The sequence below is a fragment of the Aspergillus brasiliensis genome (assembly GCF_001889945.1).
Source record: "Aspergillus brasiliensis CBS 101740 unplaced genomic scaffold ASPBRscaffold_1, whole genome shotgun sequence".
Taxonomy (NCBI): Eukaryota; Fungi; Ascomycota; class Eurotiomycetes; order Eurotiales; family Aspergillaceae; genus Aspergillus; species Aspergillus brasiliensis.
This window is the reverse complement of record NW_027137442.1, coordinates 3,963,921-3,986,418: the sequence shown is the minus strand read 5'-3', so window position 1 is coordinate 3,986,418 and position 22,498 is coordinate 3,963,921. Positions and strand designations below refer to the sequence as shown.

The following is a 22,498-nucleotide window of genomic DNA, read 5'->3' as shown; positions in this document are numbered from 1 at the left end:
GGTAGCGGCAGATTCTCAAACGTGTGAGAAAAGTACCATAGCGGTGGGAGGGAGAGAGAGACTTCAACGACGCGGGGGTTATAGTTGCTATATTTACCCTGGTCTTGATTCATTTCTCTTTGGACTGAGTGGCGCCCCAAGCCAGCTCCCTGCCAAAGGCATGCTGCCAATTGCATTCCCAGCCGCGCAGGCAGTTTTGAGTCATCTTACGCACATTACCCTCCAATAAAATAAGAGAAGTCCATATTCAATAGATAGGGACTAAGTTAGGAAATTAAAGAGATAATCCAAGAAATCGAACTTCACATCGACATAATGATTGGATCCCAGCCCGGGTTGGACCAATCAAGATCCCTGATTTTCCCAGGGCGTCTCCAATATCGGATCGATGCCCAATAAAGGCGGAGTCAATTTCGGACCGTAGCCCGATTAGGACAACGTTCGCCTGGCTGCCCTGCACTTCGTGGCTCGACGATCAATTCTACCGTCCTGCGGGGGGGTTGGTTCATGGTGGTGAGTTGTGACAAACTGCCGGAGTGTGCCCAAGTGGGAAAAGGAGGGCCCGCCGCCGTCCTGTAAGAATTGAAACGAAATTGTCAAGAAAGAGCCAAGACCCATGCGGATTGGACCGCGCACGGGTGGATTGCGACTCAAGACAAGGCTTGCGCGATGCAGATCCACTCCTCGAATTTCATCGGTGCAGAGGCAGAGTCGGGGTTGTCTACATCTATTGGTATTGACTTGGCATCCATAGAATGCCTGTTCCGATCTATAGTGGAGACCCGGGGAGGGGGTAGAGACTGCAAGGATTAAGAAGATAGAATAATGAAAGAGAATGATAATGATGATCATGAAAAGTAAGAAAGAAAAAATGTGAACGAGACCTACTCCAGTACCAGTTTGGTGGTCCAATGACAATAGACGGTGCAGGGAAGTAGATGGCCATGTCGAAGCAGACAATGAGACACGCTGGTCAGCACAATCCTAATAACCACTCTGGCGGAGGGAGGAGGAGGGAGGAGACCACTACGGTGGGTTAGTCCAAGGCATCACTGGGCGAGGGCCCTCGGTCAGTCGTCGGTCTTGTTTCGGAAACGCAAGGTGGGTGGGCATGGGATCCATCATGGAATGTTTTGCAGTTTGCACAGTGTCGCCCGCACAGTCAGGATTTGCCGCGGTCGGCGGGGCTGGCGATGTCACCAAGTTCGGGGGCGTGCTCAGCGATAAGTTCCTTGCACACCAGCCAGGCCCTTTGGGAGGATGGATCCTTCGTCGACATCTCTGCTAGCCAGCCGGTCGCTTTGGACACCTGCGCGAGCACCCGCCGAAACTTGGCACTCCCAGGTTTGGCCATGAGCAGCAATTCCATGATGAGAACGGTGGTCGACTGCATCAGATAGTGTAAGATGCACCACCAGGGAGAGACACCATACACCCAGCCGAGGTCCGGGTAATCGGGCAGTAAGTCAAGCATTTGGCCTGCGAGGTCAACACACACGGTGGCCATGGTCTCGCAGAACCGTCCCGGTGGGTCATTGCCGTGATTTTGTTGGGCGAGACGGCTTAGGCACGGTTGCGTAATGAGCATCTTGGTGCTGCAAAAGCGAAAGGCCAGGCTTGCCCGTTGCCTTTCGAACGCGGGCGCTCCTTTCGTAAAATGGAAGGCGGGCGGGAGCCTGGAGAGCCAGGCTTCAACCTTGCCATGCAACACGGAGATGGACCCTTCGATCTCCCGCCACGACTTTCGCGCTGCCCCTGGAGCATACAACAGGTCAACTGACTCTCGCATGATCAGCGCTAGGTCAATATGGTAAAGAAAGTAAAGCGAGGTGTTTGGGGTAAGCACTTCGATAGCGCCAGCAGCGACCTGGTCACTTTGTTTTCCAAACGGAGACATTTGCAGTCGGAAAGAGTCTGGCGTCCCTCCGTTGTCGGGCGGTCTGCCAGAAACCCGTAAACAGAAGGTTTCCATGAAGATATTTCGAGCTTCATGATCAGCTATCAGTTGAACGACCTTGTTATCCATGAACTCTTCCTCTTTGAAAGGGACTGGGAGCGGCGTGGTGCAGAAAACGTCATTGGTGCTCGGCGGACGGCCCGTCATGACACAGAGTGAGTTATCCAGCATATATAGAGACCACCAGACCCGATATCGCGTCTCCTTGGACACGTGAACGATGGAATTGCTTTCACTTCGCAAATTCAGCCCCATCGTGACGGCCGAACGGATAGAGATACCACAGATCCTCCAAGACCTAGGAAAAGGTTTGATTGAATCAGACAAGGATGCAAAACTTGCAGGCGACCACCACTAGGAGAACCAGAAATGGGTCCAGAAACGGAAAAAATAGAAGGGAAAGGCCCATACCTGTTGACCTGTCCTATAGACATTAGATAGAACGAAGTCAGCCCCTCCACTTGCACTTGCTGTAGATTCGGGTGCTCGAGCAGTGCTGTATCATTCATGCTAAGCTTCCACGCCCGCGAGAAGTAGACAAGACTGTCGTCGGCTCCGTTACCAGCACCATGGTACAAATGTCGCGCGAGTTTCGCAGCGACAGCGAAGATCAGATTGAGTATCGCAAGCCATCGTTTCCCCGGCCGTACATGGGGAGCCGAGTAGAAAGACTTGTACTGTGCCAAAAAGATCATTTTCCCCACGATTGGAAATGTCGGATGAACGGCGTGAAAGTAGCTGTCGACAAGTTGGTCAGCAACCGCAACAGGAGGTCGTGAAGATGGATCAACATCATCAATAACCGGAATATCCGAGTCGTCCAGAAAAAAGTTCACGGAAGAAACCGAGTGTCGATCCCAGGTCTCTCGGGGGGAGGCGGAGTTCGATCGTTCCAGGAGGCGCTTCAATCTGTACATCCAGGCGATCTCAGAGTGTTCGCCCACAAAGCCCATGGCTTGGATCTTCTCGTCCCGGTTGAAATCTTCGTTGGTATAGTCTAGAGCTGCCAGTGAAGACCCCGGGGAAGGTTGCCCCAGAAGGGCTGCATCCGCTACTTTGGTGGCCGATGATGATGATGACGACGCATGCAGGCCACCGAGCTGTTCATGGTCGTCTCTTTGCTGCGATGGGTTTCTTTAGGTTAATCCGGCTGGGAAAGGGGGACTAGAGGAGAGGAGAGAAAAGAAGAATAGTAATCAACAGCGGGAAAGTTCGGGTAGTAGAGACAAATTAGAGGAACCTTACTCACATCGTGCAAAATTCGTTCGACGTATTGGGCCGTCTGCGAGTCCAACTTGGGAGCAATCTCTCGCAAAACGGCTTCGTATACCTGGACCTGGGTCGTCAGATCACTGAGCTGCCTAAATACCCACCGTTAGATATATTGATCGACACAAAAATTATAAGTAGTCACGGAACGCACTTGGCCATCTTTTCGCGCTTCCGATCCCCATAGGAGCAGCGGATTCCCGACTCCTGGCAACGCTGGCAAGTCGGGCGGTGACCGCTACATTTGGCCTTTTGGTCTCGACAGTTCTCACAAGCCCGGCTGACTCGTCCACTGCTGGTCCAGGTGCTGGTGCTCACGGTCCTGGGGATGGCTACTTTGGAGTTCACCGTGCGATCCCCAGGAGCGCTCCGTGAGGCGCCAGGCGCGGGGTTCTCAGCATGACTGACGGGGACGGACTCATAAGAGACCGGCGGACCAAAGGAGGCGGGCTGCGAGTACTGAGGCACCGGCCAGCTGCGATACTGAGGGTCACTGTCCGGGATGTCGGAGGACGCGGATGAGGGATAAGAGGGATAAGGGAAAGGAGGGGGCCGGTTGTTGTCGCTCATTGTCAAAGACAAGACGAGGCGAGGCCAGAAAACTTGTCAGCCCCCTTGGTCCCAACCCTCGATAGCACGGACAAACCCAGCAACAGCAAATACGGGCAAACACTCCTGATTAGCGAGCGCTGGGCATTAAGGGTCACTATAGACCAGGAGAGATCAATAATAGTGGACAGGGCGGTATTTTGGTGTCACAGATTCATAGCAACTGCTTAACGCTTGTTGGCCGGAAGGGACCCAGAGCCGGTCAAGGGCGAAGTGTGGTAGGCTGGAGTTAACTGCCGGGTTTGGTCTCGCCACAAATTGGGCGGAAATCGGCTCGCGTCTCCGGAACACCTAAATGGGATCGGCCCAGAAGACTGTCCATCTGGCTATCATTCACAACCATGGTTCTTCGCTCCTCCATCTCCGCATTCTTGACAAGGGACAAGGACGTCTCCAGAAGACATTCATGAGCCTCCCTTTTATTTTTCAAGGCGAGAAGCTCGCTCGTGACCCAGCCAGAAAGGGCGCGACCCGAGCTCCTGCTACCGCATGACAGCCAAACCATCGCCAATGTTTGTGAAGCGGACCTCCCCAGTCTCTCTCATCCGGTTCAGCGGCAACCTGAAAACATGGTCCGCACCCAGCTTTGGGAGCTGGTGCATTTCGAGCCTCGCGTCGGCTTCTGGAATGAGCGTTTGGGACGCGCCGCTGCGCAGTTTGGATGACACAGTTCTAACAGCAAAATAGCGCCACCCGCATCAACATGTGGTCTTTACTCGCTTGCATGTCCTGGTGGTCGCTCAGTAGCACCGAATAAAAGCTCGTCGAAACCACTGCCCGAAGGTCTGGATATGTCGAAATTTGGGTCAGTACCCGGGGAGGAAAGCAAGCACCCCGCAACCTCAACACCGCAGGGGCACATGGGTGGCTAATTCATTGCTCATTGTGCATGCCCTCTGCTGGCAAAATCACTGGCGTCAAACGATGGTGGACAGACGACCACCTTTCCTTGGATCGAAGAGGGGTCGCGACAATCTTAACAGACCTCATCGCCAGTTCACTGGGAAGCTGCTGCCTATTCGAGGTAAGCAGTATAACATCTGCATCATATGCCACCTCCTACCGGTGGTTTTTCTTTTACGGTGTTTCGTGAATTTTCCGTGGCCTTTCTCCTCCCTTCTGGTGTCTGACTGAGTGTGTTTTCTTTCTAGCCCCACGATACTTTGAAAGCTGAGAATCGAAAAACGGTCCGGAACCGCAAATTGGGGTGGTGCTTTCTCGACGACTCCCGGTAGCGAAAACTGAAAGTTGAATTCGAAAGTCTTCTGTCATGTAAACGTCGAATGAAAAGTCAATGGACATCTATACAACTACTGTCCGAGAAATCTTAGAAGACCAGGTGTCCGTATCAGAGAGAGGAAGCGATGGCTAGAAGCGTGGCTAGAATCGTGGCAAGCAGATCGGCGTGGTGGTCACATGTTAACCGGTCTGAATTGCGCTGGCTGAAATTCCTTCCATTGATCGTTCCTCAACTGCATGCTGAGGTCGAATTGTGACGATATGGCGTTTGACATGATGCTTGTCGCTAAACCCATCACATGCCCGGCAGTCTGTGTTACCAAGTCACGTTGCAGTACGTATGCAGTATGTTCCAGGCAGATCTCCTCCACTAGGTGATGGTCTCTCAAGGCGTCGAGCAGAGATATCGGTAAGAAAAGTGTGTTGTTTTCACTATTATCCATTCTCTGAGACAGCTAGCCGAACAGTTAACACTGCAATCGACTAGCATTGACAGAGCACGTCTGAGCTGGATATGTCATGCTGACCGAGGAGCCACTAATCATTAACACTGACGTGAATGGATGTCATATACTAGAATGCGAGGAGGACCCTGTCAATTTGCTATTCAACACGAGCGGCATGTTCTTTTTCACTTTGACTTTTGTATTCACCCCGCACAGTCTGTAGGTGTCAAGACCACCACACCGTGGCTCCAAGATCAGAAGCTCGTGGGTCTGCGGATATAGGAACTTGATAAGCTCTCAGAGAATCAATGCAGATCGTGGACGATGCGGCCGACCATGGCACTGGCATCTCTTCCTCGATTTACCACTTGCCGGTTCCCCCTTCCGGGGCAGCCAATGTCATGAAGTGACTAGCCGGTTCCATCAGCACAGCTTTAGACAACGATTTGGCGAGCCGCATTCTGGGTTTTTCGTTCATCAATGGGAATTCGTTCGCGAGCGCGTTCTGGCGAGGAGGCTTGGGGGGGAGGCCAAGCATTCCGGCACATTCGACTCGCAGTATCAATCTGTACTGAGGATAACACAAGACGTTAGCCAGCGGGAAAAGAGACCATAAGACGGAGTATCTTCACATCCTCTTCTTAAGATAGAGAGCGCTCCCTTCGCGTCCGCCGTCCCAAGCGGGTCATGGTGGGCATTCAGGGAAACCTTGTTGTGTCCGCCGCCTCCCGAACAAGGGAGGGGAAATCAGGAATCTGTGCTTAAAAGGTATCTAGTAGGCACTCTGCAATAAAACCGTATCCAGTGGATAGCGAAGCGATGGAGGCAGGGGGTTTTTGAAAAGGTGAAGCTGAGGATGTTTCGGCCGAGGCGGGGAGAAGATCGGAAAGGAGAGATTGGAGAGAAGAAGCGACTTGTTGTCTGCCTGACCACCAGGGCCAACTCCCCCCCAAGTGACACTCCGCTCGCATGACTTGCAGGGAAAAAGTCCACCGGCCACTGACCCAAAAAATGCGAACCATCCATCTGATGGGCAGTCGACCATTCAAATATGCTTCGTTCCATCGGCCGAGACTTACTTAAGTAGTTCTGAAAGCGGTACAGCCTCCACTATTGGCATGGAAAATTGTTCCGTATGGGGAGGTGGCTGACTCTGCGACCCTCTTTCCAGCACGCGGACCATCAGTTTTTCCTCCTGGAGCCTCGCCGGAGAAGTCGTGGTCGTCAGCGGAATGAAGCAAGGGCATGATCTGGATGCCAGATCCCATGCTCGATCTCCAGCGATGAGATCGTAGGAAGGGTGAATAGAAGAAGGCAAGGTGGCGGAGAAGCAATCGGGGTTGAGCTGCACGTTGCCAACTTCGAGCAATGCTTCGCTACTAACAGTGATGGATTAGTCTCCTTTTTGTCCTGTGGCACCGGCACACGAATCCCGGATACCCCCTTCGCCAATGCGCTAACCAAGTCTCTCAGACTTTCATCTTGGTCTCTCCTCCCAGTCTCAACCGGTTTTGCTAGCACTAGCACTCTGCAACCGCCCGGGGGTGGACCCGATGCTCGAGGATCTCCAACTGGTTCTGTCGTCTCTGCGATCGGGAAATTCTTCTATTGCATTGCTTGTTTCCTACATCTGCTTGATCTACAGCCGCCGTTCCCTATTGAGGCCCTCACACACAGCGTGGGAGATACGCAGAGGTACTGTGGCCAAGGCTTGGTTGGACTACGCGCACCTCGGGGTCTGGAAATAAAATCCGCATAGATAGACCCGCGTTAGCGCGCACGCTTGCGGGCAGCCACTGTTGGTGTCCTCAGCTCCCCGGCCTTTTTAACTCTACTCTAACCTTGCTTTTTGCCCCCCTAGACCACGTCCAGCGAACTGCGTTCAGTCGAGATCCCGGTTCCTGACAGGGTTACGCTTCTGCTTTGCTTTCCTACTTTCCTTCTGGCAACGCGATTGGACGACGAGTGAATCGACTCGATCGCTTTCCCGCCTGTCGCACCCTCCCTTCCCTGCGGCTATGTGACACGTCTAGGGAACTCTTCCAAAACGGCTGTGAATCTTGCTCGTTTTGCCCATTTATACGCAGTACGTCGCTTTAAAAAAACCTCCGTTGACAAGACGAAACAGGCATTCTAGCTGGGCTTAATGCTGGGTTTATCTCGGATCACAGCAATTCCAAAACCCACACAACGCTCGAGTGCAGGGAATAATAAATTGGGGTGGTGTAGGAATGCTCCCCCTTGGATCTTGTGGGCTGATGGGGGCGGCTTTGCTGGGTAGATAGAACGGCTTACAAGGATCGCCGTGGCGCCCCTTGGCGCATTGACACTGCATACACGCTGCACTAACGCCACCGAGATGGGAGGTGGTGATTTCTCAGGTGTGCGATGCACGTGTTGGCCGCTGACTCGCTTCGTGTGCGCTCTCCAACCCGGTTGAGACTCGCCCGAGACGATCGTGATGTCCGGCTCCACTCGGTCCAAACTTTGGTGTAAATGGCATTTGACAAGACCACAGTGGAGTAGAATATGCTACTAGTACCCTGGCCTTCGCGTGAAAATCACCTTGGATTTACTTGGATCTATAGGAGTGGTGGTACGGAGTTGTGTCAACAGATCTTTGAAGATTCGACAGAACTTTAGTACTAGTAGAGTACCAGATATAGCGATATATATATATAACTAGTATAGTATCCACTAGTATCATCCACCTCACTCGTCTGTGCAGTGACGGATTTCTATTTTTGGAGACCGGAGGAATTCTACTGCTTCATACCACACTGTGCCAGACCACTAGAGACTGGTCACCATGGCACTGTAGATATACCCCATCAATCCATGTCTGTTGTGATCAAGTCAAATTTCTTAATCCGTCGCCATTATTACATAAGCGACAGTCTCGGCCTGAGGCTCGGCGATGTGAACAGACCGCCGATTGTCCGAACAACTCGATTCATCACTCTTCCACTTCATCAAACCATATGCTCCATCGATTACATGCCTTTTTGCGAAACATTCCAGGACCTGATACATCAAATCGGGCATCGTCATGACTCATGTACCGTAGAAAACATTCCAGAGCGACCGAGGAGGTCGAATGTCCGAAACGGAGGAAGTTCGTTGCGTAAGTCTGCCTTCTACATCCCTATCTCACACAGCAGCAATCTCTGAGCACCATAACTAATTCCATCGTGCGAACATGCTTCAGCTGCCAGCGATGTCACGCACACAAAATCAAGTGCTCTGGGGACCAGCCTTGTGCCAAATGTCGCCAGGTCGGCTGTGCCGATGAGTGCCAATACGCACCTCGGGATCGTCAGGTCAAAGTGAGCGAGAGGTAAAGTCCAACACTTTTGTGACTCACACGATGCTCGGGGACGGAAGGACGCCATGCATGGCTTTTTATAGTAGCCGGGAATTAGACTGATCTAATTTTCCTCAGTTATCTGCACGAACTGCAGGCCGAGATCCAACGTCTGCGAGAACAACCGACGCCCTCCTCGGTCAACCCGACCGAGGCCGAAGACGGGCGCGGCGGCGGCCCGTCGCGAACGGCAGAGGCGCCAGATGAAGCGGAAAGCAATAATCCCAATGTGCACAATCCTTTGATTGGGGACCGGGCTTGGTTCCACCCATACGATCCTTCTGCGCCGCCGATTTTCGTAGGGGAGGCGGCATGCACGGCTTTTGCGACACGCTTCCGGCGCTTCTTGACCGGGAGTAATGCGACAGCGCATATTACGCGCACGCAGTATGTCCGGGATGAAAATATCGCTGCGGCTAATACGGGGGATATCTGGTGGCCAAGTCTGCATCAGGCGCGGCTATTGTTGAAGATTGCGCTCCGTCAGATTGGCTTCATCTATCATCTGGTGCTGCGCAAGTCGACGCTGGAGAAGCTCGAGGAGATCTACCAAACGGGCGACTTTGAGTGCAAGGTCAATCAATGCAAGTTCTTTGCTCTGTTTGCATTTGGGGAGGCTTATTCTATGCGGAATGAGCCGTCCTCGGGGTCCAGAGTACCAGGAACCAAGTACTTTGCGCGGGCGCTGAGCTTGGTGCAGGTGCTGCCGGAGAGGACGAGCATCACGCATCTGGAGACGCTGCTCTTGCTGTCTCTATTCTCGTATTATCTGAACCGACGGCATTCGGCCTATGTTCTGATTGGAAGCGCCATGCGTCTGGGATTATCAATTGGAATGAATCACAATGTCCCTGAGTCGCAGCTGATCGATCCGATCGAGAGGCAGCATCGTGTGCGCATCTGGTGGACGATCTACATATTCGACCGCATGTGGGGATCGAAGATGGGCTTACCATCACAGATTCTGGATGATGATATCCATCTAGACATGCCGTCCAACGTCACTCCCGCGCAGCTACATGAGGAGCAGTTCTCCGATACCGAGTATCTCAAAGCCAACATCAGCCTGGCACGGATCGTGGGTGAGACGATCGCCAAGCTGTACAGCCGCCGCAAGTACAGCGAAACCTTCTTACAGCGAGTGCAGAAGCTACTGAAGGCGCTGAAGAATTGGGTAGAAACACTGCCGGAGCATTTGCGACTCGATCAGGTGGAGCCAGAGATGAGTCGGACGCCGGTAGGCTCGCTGCATCTATCATTCAACCAGGTACATCGATCGCATTCTCTACAGAACTCCATTTACTGACCGCAACTAGTGTGTGATTCTGACTACCCGACCCACGCTGCTCCATATTCTGATCAAACTGAGTGAAGCGGACGGAGCCCGACCAGAGGACATTGAAGAGATCTCTCAGCCGGTGCTCACGCTCGGCGAAGCCTGCATCCACGCTGCACGGCACTCACACTCGATTATTCTGACACGGTGGATCAACGGCACACTGCCAACCTTTGGATTCTTCCACGCACACTATCTCTTCTCATCGGCACTCGTGCTAGCCATGTCCAGCTTCACGCCCGTCGGGAACCCCGCAGACTTGGGAGCCTTTGAAACCGGCATGGAGGTGCTGCGATCGATGAGCGAGAATGGCAATCTAGCGGCATCGGAATTCTACAACAACTTAGAGCAAGTCAAAGGCTGCCTGGACCGTTATCTGAGCGAGCGGCGCCGCGATTCCCGCAGTCGACGGAACGCCGCTGCAGCGATTGGACCGGGGACGGTATCCGCCAAAGATGCGGCCGCATCTGCAGCGGCGACGGCAGCGGCGACTCCAGCATCATCGAACACAGCGCTGACAACGCATACCATGGCCGAGGGGCCGATGGTACCAACCACGGACTTTGGACTGCAGCCGGTGACGACAGGGGTGGTGGAGGGAGGAGTCGTGCGGGATGCGGCGAGTGGGTTCACGACAGCCATGGCGTTTCTAGAGCCGACGATGCAGGACTTTTTGGCGCAGAGTGATTTTGATTTGGGCATGTTGCATCCAGTAGATACGTATATGAATGAGGAGAATGTATACCAGGGGTATAGCTAGATAGATAGGTAGCTATGTAATTAGACTTCATAGATCAGAGATATATATATGCAGTAGTATATTATCGTCTATCCCAAAGTGTATCAAGTCTAAACTGGTATCTATCATGACACATGAATCCAACATCAAACCATACACCATACCCAAATGCATACTCATAGCACTCATAAATCCATAGCTAAGCTTGAACCTGAAGAAGATTCAAGCCTCCACCCATCTCCGCTCCACCCACCTCTGCATATCCAACCCCTTTCGAGTGATAATTACCACCAAAACACCGCCAATGAGAGAGAAAAACACACCTACACAAACCCCCAACAATTAACAATTAGCCACCACATCCACCAAAACTATCCAGAAAACAATACTAGGAGAGTAAGAAGGGGAAACTCACAAATCGTAAACGTCCACCCCACCCCAATGGCCCCAATCAACGGCTCCACCGCCGCACTACTCCCAGCGGAGAATAGATACTGAATGATATATTTCCCACTGATCGCTTCGGATCGGCGATGGGGGAGTGCTTCTATCGCCCCAAACACATCAGCAATGACCCTCCCCTCAACAAAGCTATCAACATTGATAGGGAAAGGGGAGTCTTACCAGCAGCATACGTATTCAACCCATTAAAAGTCCCCATAAGCCCCACGCCACCCCAAAACGCCGCAATAATAGGGACCACCATGCCGCCTTTCTCCTCCTGGAGAGTCCAACCGTAGACTAGTGCCGCGGCGGGGAGGACGAAGAATAACGTCCCGAGTCCACTGTTAAGTCTATCTTGGGGGAGACGCACGCCGTCACGTTTGACGATGTACTTCCGTACGGTGCGATCAGAGAGTCGTCCGCCGAGGACACTCCCCACGAGGAATCCCGCACCCGGGGCGAGGTAGAATAGACCGGAGACGAGGGCGGTGGTGAGGTGGAAGCGTGGGTTGAAGATGGAGCGCGCGGAGGTGAGAATGGCGTATTGGAAGGTGGCGAGGAGGCCACATGTTATATCCTTTTCTTTTTATTAGTATATATACATGGAGGAAGGGAGTTAGGGTAGGAAGAGGGTATACCGCGAGGAAGATGTTAGGGTACACGAAGAGACGGATGATGTGGACGGGGTTGAAAGCGGAGAGGATGCGCAGGGTGGTTTCCTTCATCGTTGGAGTGGTAGTAGTAGTGGCAGTGGTGGTGATGATCTTTGCATCAGCTGAAGGAATCTCCGGCACAAAAATCAGTGAGAGGATCAGGCCGAAGCCTGTCATGGCGACTTGCACCCAGAAGATGATGCGCCAGCTGGCGAAGGTGACGATGATGCCACCGAAACAGGGGCCTATTATCATTAGTCCATCAGCTTCATGTCGTGACTACTATATACTATTAGGTTAGGGTAAAGGTATATACCAAGAGCTGGACCCGCAACCGTCCCTACCATGAAGAAGCCCACGGCAGTTCCTCGAACAACCTGAATACCTGACATCAGCAAATAACTCACAAAGTTATATATCAGTGGATAGAACATACAGGCTCATAAATATCCGCCAAAATGGTCTGCCCCATAACCATAAACGACGTCCCCGTCAACCCACCCAAAATCCGAAACGCCGTAAACATCTGCAAATTGATGGCGGCGGCCGTACCCGCCGAGCAGCCGCACAGCACCAAGACGGCGATGTTATACGAGATGCGACGCCCAATTAACCGTGTCAGGGGACCCCAAATGAGCGAGGAAAAGCCCATGGCCAAGAGGACACCGGCATTGATGACATTGAGGATTTCCTCGGTGGTGTTGAATCGGGTTGCGATTTCGGGCGTGGCGGGGAGCAGCGAAGTGCTGTTGAAGGTGACGGCCAGAGTCATCCATGAGACGATGAAGAGGATGATGGACTTGTGCCAGAAGGGGAGGTCGTAGCCTTGTGTGGGAGAGGGTTTCTTCTCATCAATAATGGATGGTTGTTGCGATTTGGGAGTGTCATTGTGGTAATTGGCTGGTGGTGATGGTTGAGTATTTGCCTCTATTGGTGCTTCAAGATCGGGAGCCATGGCCGGCATGGGTCCGTTCTAGTCTAGGATTATGATTAGAAGCGAATGTATCAGATCAATATCTTCAATGCTATCTCTTCTATCTGCGCTACCTTCTTATCTTATATATCGCGTGCAGACTCTTCCGAGTCGGCCTGCGGATTGTGTGACCGAACTGCTCGCTCGGCGTGCCCGGGCATCTGGCCGAGTCGGTATCCGCTACCGACGGGCCGTTGAACACGCAGTTGCGGAGTTGGATGGCGTGTGCAGCAGCTGCATAGTACAGGTAAGAACTTTAACATACTCTGTATACCGCTTAACACATCACTCGGATCTATAGTGCTCTAGTTTCAAGGTATAGTTGTAGGACAGTGGATACAAAATATGTGCATTAAATGCTACTTGGAATAATCACAAAGTAGAACGGATTCAATTATGTACGGCTAACAAAATCCACCAGTCTAACCGGGCCATGATTGGCCCTCCCCCCCTCTCACAAACAACATCTTGCTGTCACGCTTACAGCAGGATCATGCCAAGAGCGGCACCAACGGCGGTCACCGCGTAGGCACCCAGCTGCCAGCTGCCGACCTGGACAGCGTTGGGGGCAGTCAGACCGACACCAGCGCCCTCGGAGGTGCTGGAGCTGGCGCTGGCAACAGAGCCGCCACCAGTGGGGGAGGAGGTCACGCTGCCAGTACCGGCGGTGCCAGCCTCCTGGAGCAGGGAAGAGCAGGTGCCAGTGGCAGCGCTGGAAGAGGTGGTGGTACCATCACCGCTGAAGTCGCAAGCGCTGGCCTTGGCGCTCTGCTTCTCGTAGTACTGGTTCATGACGAAGCTGAGCTGCTGCTTGGTGGAGCAGACACTGTAGGCACCGTAGTCACCGGTAGTCGAGTTGCTGGACATGCCCGCGCAGTAGTCACCCTTGGCGCAGATGTAGTCGAACAGGTCACCGTACTTGCTCTCCTTGACGGAGTCCTTGACGACGCAAGACAGGGAAGCCTCCATGCAGGAGCACAGGTCCTCATTGGGGGAGGGGGGAAGAGGGCTGTTGGTGGCCTCCCAGGCGGTGCCGACGCTGGGGCAGGTAGGGGTGGCAGTGTTGCTAGCGGACCAGCTGTTGCTGTTCACACCGGTGGCAGTGACGCTCTTCATCTGGGAGGACAGGTTGGAGAAGTCCTTGAGAGTGCTGACGCTGGTGCCGTCAACCGAGACCAGGCCGTAGTCGTTGTCCTCCTGGAAGTACATGTAGACGACACCACCGCTCCAGACATCGTTCATCTGGTCACCGAAGAGGACGGGGACATCGGTGAAGGTACGGGGAGAGGGGCTGTTGCAGCCATACTCGGAGAAGAAAGCAGGGACTGGGTAGTCCTTGAACTCCTCGGTACGGGCCTGGTAACCGGAGGTCTTGAAGGAAGAGTCACCGCACCACTCGTAGATGTTGTAGCCGAAGAAGTCGATGCGGTCAGCCGAGTCACCGCAAACCAGGTAGCTCTTCAGGTCATCACGGATGGTGGAGTCGTCGTCGGTGGCGTAACCAACACCGAGGGAGCTACGGTAGTTCTTGGCCTTGATGTAGGCCTTGGTGTCACGCACGGCGGCCTTGACGTAGGCAATGGCGTTGGTGTTGTTCTGGCTGTTGGCGACCTCGTTACCGGCGAAGAAACCGATGACGTTGGTGTAGTTGGCAAAGGCATCGACGACGCTGGTGTAGCGCGAGTAGAGGTCGGTGTTCCACTGGGGGTCGTCCCGGTTGATGGAGGTGGAGGGGGCCGACAGGTCAGTGATGAGGTAGATGCCCGCATCCTGCAGCGCCTGCATGCACTCGGTGTGGTCCTTGGTGGGGTCGACAGCGTAGGTACGGATCACGTTGGTGCGCAGCTGCTGGAGGTAGGGGATATCACGCTTGCAGGTGGTGGCATCGGCCAGGGGGTCGGTGTAGTCCGAGTTGGAGGAATCAGTGCCGTTGCTCGAGTAGTCCTCTGGTGGATGGGTTAGCTCGCTGCGCGCGTCGTAAGGCGCCATTGACAGTTGATTCTACATACGCTGATAGGCAACGCCACGGATGAAGCTAGAATGGGTCAGTAAGGAATGCTTGAAACCATACTTCAGTCGGATCCACTTACAATTGGGTGCCATTGTTGGAGTAGAAGAACTTGTTGCTCTATTCCCATCCAGACCAGTTAGGAACTCGACCTCTGACCCTTGCGAGGCTGATGGTAAAACCGGAAACATACCTTGGCTTCAATGGCAGGCAGGTCCGCAGCAATAGCGCGGCCCAGGAGGAGCGAAGCTCCAGCAAGGGTGGTAGCAGTGAACTTCATTATGTGAACAGTGATATGTGAAGCGAGAGTCCGGAATCAAAGTAGCTGGTTGTACAATCTGCAGATGGAAATCACCGCAGTCCCCAGGGTATCAACTTTCCACAGGAAGAGTTGAGATACAAGGGGAGAGAGAAAGAGGGAAGAAAGTCTAGAAGTATACAACGAGTGACTGACGGCTGAAACAAGGCGCCGTGGATATCGCGATGGCTGGATGGAAGAATGAAGTGGCTGGGAAGGAGAGGAAAGAAAGAAAGAAGATGGAGAGAAGGAAGAAGAAGAAGAGAAGAAAGAGGAGAGACGGACGAGGAGGGAGGGGGTATTTGGAAATAACCAGTACCAGCAGCAGTACCAGAAGGGGGGAGGGAGGCGAGTGGCTCCCCCTGCCTCTCACTAACAAACAGAGTACTCACTAACTAACTAATGTTACTAGGTACTAAGTTACAACATCTATTGCGGGCGGTGCCTGTCGGATGTCTGGCTTACGACGCCCTCCGCTGTAAAAATAGTAAATTCCGCTGTGATTGGAGTTCCGGTCGATGTTGATCTCCAGGGTGGACAATCCATTGTCGGGTCCATGGGGCTATCCTGTCTTCTCACTTGGTCCCATCCCAATTCTACAGTCTTACTAGTTATCATCCATGTGGCAGTGTCATGGATCGTCCCTCATCCATTAGACAAGCCTTTTTTTGTTATCTTGTGAATCTCTTCTTCCCGTCAAGCATCGTGGGCGTTGGAACCAATCCCACTTTTGAAAAAAACCAAACCCGGGCTGGAAAGGGCCAGGGAGGGAACGAAACAGAACGAGGGAACGAAAGCAAGTGGGCTGAAAGGGTGAAACTAGCCCCAGGACCCTGTGGGATGATTGGCTCAGGACCCTGGCGGGGGGATTTTGATACGGGCGGTAATACGCTGTTCTGACGGGTCCAGACTCTTGCCGAGACTGGTTCCTTGTTCCTGACCTGATCCAACTGGGCAAGACCCGGGCTCATCCTGACGTCCTCTCGTCCTTTTCCGTCTCGGTCGCTGAGGGATTGACCTCTCAGGCGCCGTTTTCTTCTTTGTTCGGTGGGGCGTCTGCTTATTGCGATTCTCTCCTGGACGGCTCACTCACTGCACATCCTCAGAAGCCAAATGATGGGAACGGGAAGATGATGAAAGTCTGCTCTAGATGGCAAGTCTGGTTGTTGGTTCGTATTTAATGATACACACTGGAGGCATTGAAACACTTCCAATGGTTAGGATCAAACACATCGGTTCTATTTCCATGAATTCTGACACCTTTCCCCCCCATCCACTGAAACATCTCCTATAAGCAGAGATGGCACTGCCAAAAAGAGGAGAGCGCCGGACCGAGCGGGCCTTTGCCAAGACCGCCAAGAGCGCATCGGATGGTTGGTTTTGCGGTGGTAATGTGACCATACCCTGTACGAGACGGTAATGGGAGGAGGGAAAGACCCTCGGACCCTGGCAGGGTCTAAGGGTCTGGCGGCCCTGACCACCCCCAGGGGGCCGTAAACTAATGTAAGGACGGGTAACTTTAAGGTAACAAATCCCAACCTTGGGATCCACAATTCACTTCCAGGAGAATGAAACATCGATGGCAACATTTATTTATTTATTTCTTTTTATTCTTGTTTTGATTGCAGTGGTTGCTGCTATTAGTCTACCCACTCCGATGGAGCTTCACCATTGCTTGTCTGGCATCGCTTCATCTGCATTGGTGTATCTTCTCTATCCTGTATCCACGTTGCTTTCCACGGCTTTTAATCATTCTTCCGGATCAGCCGTGTCTATCTATAGCGTTTGACGTAGATGAAAAGAATGGCCGCTGCCCGGCTTAAATAAACCTCCGTCATTCTCAGACGGTCTTCAATAGCTTCGCTTCTGGTGGAGCAGGAGTCTGACTCGCTGACACAAAAATGGTCTCTCTCTCTCTCTCTCTCTCCTGGAGGCCAACATTTCGTGGGGTCTGTTGGATTGGAAATGCCGCATCACTCAGGATCCAAACAAAGTACAAAGAAACGATGCCAGCCCGTCCCCAATCCGGGAGCATCAGCTGGGATCGGCTGCTGAAACACAGAACACGGGATACCAAGCTTTGAAAGATCATCGAGCGGCTTCCAATGCGACCCAATAATAGCCCGTCCAACTGCCCGTTGCTGTCGCCTCTTTCTTTCTGCCTTCTCCTTATTACTGTGTCCACCCAAGCTGACCATGCTGCTGTTGGTGTTGTCATCAGCCATCAATCAGCCATCCATCATTTTGTCAATGTTATGATCTCATTCTCCCCCTCCAACCCCCTCCTTTAAAGCAAGGGAGGAAGCCCCCCACTTAGTTCTGGTAGAAGGCATGGGGGACGGGCTCACCGATCCAGCCGGCCGCTCATCGTGGGACGTCATCATGGCTTGCTCTGCTGGAGCTTGTAGGCGCCACGATCGCTGTGTGGTGCGACTTTGTGGATTGGTGGATGGCTGTCAACCGCTAGTCTATCTCTCCAAATGCCACTGCTCTCACCTTGCACCGGCGAGGGTCACCACCCTACATGGCATGTTCTTTGTAGCACCTGAAGCGCACGTTTCCAGCGCTTTGGTTTGTTACTTATCTCTTCTGGTCGAAGTTGCATTGTTTGATCGACGAGGTGCTAATTCCCCAACGCTTGGTCAGAATGTCAGCTGGGTAGGACAACATGTGCAATTCCTCTGATTGCTGGGGTAACAGAGTATCCCTGCCTCGAGCAGGGGCAGTCAAGACACTCAAATCAGCCTGACAGAAGTATATTCGATGAACTGACTACACAGTCACTGTGAGCCATGTGGAAGCTGGACAGAGCCTTGACTGAGGACCTTTGTGGCGGTGCGTGTGGCAGTGTGCTGGACAGACAGTGGCTGGTACATGTGGCTGAGGTACCACTAGCCACAAATGTGGCGGTCAGGTACTTTTCCGCTTATCTAACATATGAGTAAGACCTCCTACCAATCAGAGACCACCACATGGGGCGGCGCGAAACAAGCCCGGCCAGGGGGGCCCTCCTCAATTGCTTCGCCAAAGTTTTAACTTTGATTACGACAACCACAAGATCCTCTGACCAACTGGGGCCATTCTGTCGCTGCTCACTCTTGAAGAAACTTTCTTCAAACAGCGTTTGCGATGGCCAAACTGCTGCCCAATATCTAGATCCCCTACCTGACAGCCAGGCAGCACGCTTGCCATAGAGGCCCGATGAGGGTGAAATCTCTTCTGTCGGGGTGCTGTGTGCCCCTGGATCAGCCAAGAGCCCAGGACATCATTATGATGAATTCTGCACTCTGGCAAAGCGAAGCCAAAATTCGTTAGTTCGGAGGCAATCTTAGCCTTGGCAGACTGTAGTTGGGGGTTCTGGCATTGTCAATTGCCTTCTTCAGAAGCGCCAGGGGCTGGAATCATCAAAGCTCAATCCACTTGCCAGTTGGGTAGCCACTGAGCTTGCGGGATTCTCTTTGCCGATGGGGACACTTGGGGGTTATCAAATATCAACTGGGAGCATCCAGCCAATGAGAGGCTCGCCTGCGCGTAGACTAGCGGTAACTCTGTGTGGCTGTGCTGTGCAGTGCAGTAACTCAAACCAAATAATGAGGAGATGTGACAACAATTAACTTGGAACTTTCCTGTGCAGTCCCTCCTTTCGATCATTTTGTGTGATTTCCTGTGTGTCTGTTGGAACTTGCCCTTGCAGTTTGTGAGGTGTCATTCTTTTGGCATTCAATCCTGCCTTGAACTTTGGTGTCGCTCTTTACCGTTGTCATTGCACAGTCCCATCGTAATAGGCTTCTTCTATATATTACATCTGGCTGCTTCTGCACGCGACGTCACTCTTTCTGCTCTGTGATTTTTCTCCTATAATTATCTCATCAGCACCGGACTTATTTCTGGAATAATATCTCCGACGCCAAAACTGAATCCCCTCCAGCTCGACTGTCGTTTTGGCAGCCACTCGAGGCGGAGTCCTTCACGAATCCACTTCAGCCACACTTGAGCCTCTTCAACAAAGGGCTCTTTGGCTGTCTACTCCACGTCAGTGAGTCTAACTATTGCTTTTCTTTGTCTTGCCGAGTGGACCAAGCATGGATGACTGCTGGTACCGCGCTGTTGGGACGCCCATGTGCGTTCATCGCCTCTCTGCAACGCGGCTCCATCGATCGCCCTTCTAAATTTGTTTCTTATATATCATCGCTGACATGGTGCCTAAATGTCGTTTAGTACATAGATCCCAAGGAACCCCTGCATCACTTAATCTTGATCATCCATCAATCATCAACATACGTTTAACAACATGCGTACGTATTCATTTCTTCTCCTTTCCGCCCGCGCCCGTCACTAACATGCGTCTTGGCATCAGATATCTACAAACGACATGCCAGAAAGCTGGCCTGGTATGACCAGGAGGGCGAACCGTCCTCAGTTAATCCGTTCAAGAAGTTTCGCAGACAGCCGCGACGCACCAACTCGATTCAGCTGGAAAACCGCCTCACCCCCGTGTTGTCCGAGGGCGGACTACGTCTGTCCGAGGAGCGCCGGCGACGGAGAGACATGACTGATGGCCTGGTCGGCCCTGAGCATGCCGATAGCTTCCCACCTGAGTCCGCGGACACTGATTTCGTTGGGCGAACGGACAGTAATGACAAAGTGGGCACCGACCCTTCCATGCATAGTCAAGTTCCGATCAATGTTCCGCGCCAGGATGAGCCCGACGACCTGCAGGGCCCGCGAAAGAGAAGAACCTTCTTGAGCAACACCTTCAGACCTGAAGATGATCAGTTGTCCACTCATTCGGGCAAGTCGATGCCAAAGAAGCATCATTTCACTGTGATGGGGCAGTTGAAGGCTACGATCTTCAATTCGTGGATTAATGTTTTGCTTGTCGCCGCGCCTGTTGGAAGTAAGTATCTCAACGGATTGATAAGAAGCAGTACTGACTCCTGATAGTTGCGTTGAATTATGTGAATGGTGTCAGCCCAGTGGCTGTCTTTGTCGTTAATTTCATTGCGATCATGTAGGTCTACATCTATCTGTACCACGTTCTTAGCTAACATGAACAGTCCCCTGGCGGCCATGTTGAGTTACGCGACCGAGGAGATTGCCATGCGGTATGTTGATCCGAACTCCTGACTGGATTATGCTAATGCAGACACAGCACGGGTGAGACTATCGGAGGTTTGCTCAATGCATCTTTCGGGTACGTTCTATTCCTACCTAAAATTTTCCTGCTCTAACCTGGTGCAGTAACGCGGTCGAACTCATTGTTGCCATTATCGCCCTGGTTGACAACGAAGTCACCATCGTCCAAACATCTCTGATCGGAAGTATGCTCTCGAATCTGCTTCTGGTCATGGGCATGTGCTTCTTCTTCGGTGGTATCGACCGTCTGGAGCAACACTTCAACCCCGTGGTTGCTCAGACGGCCGCTAGTTTGCTGGCGTTGGCCGTGGGAAGTCTGATTATTCCCACGGCGTTCCACGCTTGGTCCGATGGTGAGTTTGATGTATCGTTCATCTGACGCAGCTAACAGTTTCCAGCTGGCGATGCGGGAGTCGCACCCTTGTCACGAGGTATGTACCTGTCTAAAAGCGATCATACGTAAGCTTACATTTTGCAGGCACCAGTGTCATCCTACTGGTCGTTTACGGCTGCTATCTGTTTTTCCAGCTCAAGTCTCACACGGAGATCTACAACGCCCCCAGCCCCAAGGTGGAGAAGAGACGGCAGAAGGTGAACGAAGGTGATGCCAGCCGTGGTATCGCGCAGATCGGCAAGATGTCCGCCTCCATGGCGGGCGAACACGCGCAGAATGTGAAGTTGCAGGAACCGGACGATGAGGAAGAGGAGCCTCAGCTGAGCATTTTTGTGGCCGTGTTGACGCTCGTTATCTCCACCGTTTTCGTTGCTTTGTGCGCCGAGTTCATGGTAAGCCACTCCCTTCTCTTCTCACGTTATGTACGGAGCTAATTGTTTAGGTTGACTCGATCGACGCCCTCACAACCCAAGGCCACATCTCCGAGACCTTTGTTGGATTGATCCTTCTGCCTATTGTGGGTAATGCGGCTGAGCATGCCACCGCCGTGACTGTGGCATGCAAGGACAAGATGGATCTGGCCATTGGTGTGGCGGTAGGATCCAGTATGCAGATTGCGCTATTGGTGCTGCCGTTGATCATCGTGATCGGATGGGGCATGGGTAAGTTTATGACTGCCTATCGAGACTTGAGTGTATACTGACAGGAGCAGGTAACGACGACATGACTCTGTATTTCGATGCCTTCCAGGTGATCCTTCTTTTTGTGGCTGTTCTTCTGGTATGTCTTCCATCCCCGCTGCACATGAACGTCGACTAACCCTCGCAGGTTAACTACCTCATCGCAGACGGAAAGTCGCACTGGCTAGAGGGTGTATTGTTGATGATGATGTACCTCATCATAGCCGTGGCTGCCTGGTTCTATCCCTCCAAGACCGATCCCTCCGCCTGAGACGGCCTGCCATACCAGCATGCCTGTTGGATGAATACTTCTTTTCTTCGACGTGTATAATATTGTCATGATGCCTTCCTTCTTGATTAATCTTTTATGTGATGCCGGATACCAACTGCATGACGCGTCTTTTAGTTTGTCTAAAAAAGTACTGTTGATGGAAGATATACTGCATTTCCTAATGTCTAGCATAATAATCCATTAGCTGGGATACCACTTCCAATTAGCATGCCTCGGAGGTCTAAGCCTGACGACAGGTCTGATAATGATAGTGAAGTATGGCCCTTCATCCTCCTACACATTGAATGTCTATCCCATGGAATATCATAATATGAATGGCATCAGTGATCAACCAGACACCGTAATGATGAATATAGATCTAATTGAATAGACGATTAATGGAATTGCCATCGGCCCCTTTCGAATATAAAAAGGCCTACATTTCCTTCTCCCGATCTTCCCTTTACATATCTCCATCTCTAGCAAACAATACGATATCATTTAAAATACGATATCATTTAAGATAGTTTATAATCGTGATCGATCCTAAACATGATCTATACCTATATCCCAACTTCCTAACCAGAGCAACATGTCCTCAACAACCTCCTGCATATACATACCATGATCTACTACATTAACCATCTATTTCGGACCCTGTCCCTTCAATAACCTCCGATCA

At 52.2% G+C, this 22,498-nt stretch overlaps 6 protein-coding genes across 6 annotated transcripts; 2 read left to right on the top strand and 4 right to left on the bottom strand.

The window, feature by feature from the left end:
* Positions 1-302: 302 nt before the first annotated feature.
* Positions 303-1,012, bottom strand: ASPBRDRAFT_258758 (uncharacterized protein). The gene has a single exon (XM_067622216.1). It carries the CDS (start codon positions 850-852, stop codon positions 430-432), a length of 423 nt encoding a protein of 140 aa, XP_067485458.1. The 5' UTR covers positions 853-1,012; the 3' UTR covers positions 303-429.
* On the bottom strand, positions 1,008-3,930 carry ASPBRDRAFT_258549 (putative C6 transcription factor). The gene is made up of 4 exons (XM_067622213.1): positions 3,381-3,930; positions 3,207-3,318; positions 2,369-3,078; positions 1,008-2,255 (listed from the first exon to the last, which is right to left on the bottom strand). The coding sequence occupies exons 1-4, from the start codon at positions 3,794-3,796 to the stop codon at positions 1,163-1,165; spliced, it is 2,331 nt and encodes a 776-aa protein (XP_067485457.1). The 5' UTR covers positions 3,797-3,930; the 3' UTR covers positions 1,008-1,162.
* Positions 3,931-8,576: 4,646 nt separating this feature from the next.
* Positions 8,577-10,980, top strand: ASPBRDRAFT_112905 (transcription factor domain-containing protein; the record flags this gene model as incomplete). The annotated part of the gene is made up of 4 exons (XM_067616701.1): positions 8,577-8,644; positions 8,729-8,857; positions 8,963-10,151; positions 10,201-10,980. 4 exons carry the CDS (start codon positions 8,577-8,579, stop codon positions 10,978-10,980), a joined length of 2,166 nt encoding a protein of 721 aa, XP_067485456.1.
* A 142-nt stretch (positions 10,981-11,122) lies between these two features.
* ASPBRDRAFT_71408 (putative MFS transporter) lies at positions 11,123-12,828 on the bottom strand (the record flags this gene model as incomplete). The annotated part of the gene is made up of 6 exons (XM_067629130.1): positions 11,123-11,282; positions 11,375-11,506; positions 11,584-11,985; positions 12,074-12,301; positions 12,373-12,433; positions 12,493-12,828. 6 exons carry the CDS (start codon positions 12,826-12,828, stop codon positions 11,182-11,184), a joined length of 1,260 nt encoding a protein of 419 aa, XP_067485455.1. The 3' UTR covers positions 11,123-11,181.
* A 268-nt stretch (positions 12,829-13,096) lies between these two features.
* ASPBRDRAFT_142667 (glycoside hydrolase family 72 protein) lies at positions 13,097-15,694 on the bottom strand. Its single transcript, XM_067619200.1, has 4 exons — positions 15,231-15,694; positions 15,120-15,157; positions 15,039-15,064; positions 13,097-14,975 (listed from the first exon to the last, which is right to left on the bottom strand). Exons 1-4 carry the CDS (start codon positions 15,315-15,317, stop codon positions 13,510-13,512), a joined length of 1,617 nt encoding a protein of 538 aa, XP_067485454.1. The 5' UTR covers positions 15,318-15,694; the 3' UTR covers positions 13,097-13,509.
* Positions 15,695-19,626: 3,932 nt separating this feature from the next.
* Positions 19,627-21,816, top strand: ASPBRDRAFT_25806 (hydrogen/calcium exchanger domain-containing protein; the record flags this gene model as incomplete). Its single annotated transcript, XM_067622212.1, has 11 exons — positions 19,627-19,630; positions 19,693-20,232; positions 20,280-20,346; positions 20,393-20,440; positions 20,482-20,529; positions 20,577-20,824; positions 20,870-20,902; positions 20,950-21,257; positions 21,308-21,527; positions 21,578-21,645; positions 21,694-21,816. 11 exons carry the CDS (start codon positions 19,627-19,629, stop codon positions 21,814-21,816), a joined length of 1,707 nt encoding a protein of 568 aa, XP_067485453.1.
* Between the last annotated feature and the right edge of the window lie 682 nt (positions 21,817-22,498).

What these genes read in the sequence shown, in the direction of transcription:
- ASPBRDRAFT_142667 (XM_067619200.1), bottom strand. Translation starts at nt 15,317, where the DNA reads ATGAAGTTCACTGCTACCACCCTTGCTGGAGCTTCGCTCCTCCTGGGC. An exon ending in TGCCTGCCATTGAAGCCAAG is followed by an intron (nt 15,158 to 15,230) that starts GTATGTTTCCGG and finishes GGATGGGAATAG; the next exon opens with AGCAACAAGTTCTTCTACTC. An exon ending in CCGTGGCGTTGCCTATCAGC is followed by an intron (nt 14,976 to 15,038) that starts GTATGTAGAATC and finishes CCCATCCACCAG; the next exon opens with AGGACTACTCGAGCAACGGC.
- ASPBRDRAFT_258758 (XM_067622216.1), bottom strand. Translation starts at nt 852, where the DNA reads ATGATCATCATTATCATTCTCTTTCATTATTCTATCTTCTTAATCCTT.
- ASPBRDRAFT_258549 (XM_067622213.1), bottom strand. Translation starts at nt 3,796, where the DNA reads ATGAGCGACAACAACCGGCCCCCTCCTTTCCCTTATCCCTCTTATCCC. An exon ending in AAGCGCGAAAAGATGGCCAA is followed by an intron (nt 3,319 to 3,380) that starts GTGCGTTCCGTG and finishes GTGGGTATTTAG; the next exon opens with GCAGCTCAGTGATCTGACGA. An exon ending in TCGAACGAATTTTGCACGAT is followed by an intron (nt 3,079 to 3,206) that starts GTGAGTAAGGTT and finishes AACCCATCGCAG; the next exon opens with CAAAGAGACGACCATGAACA.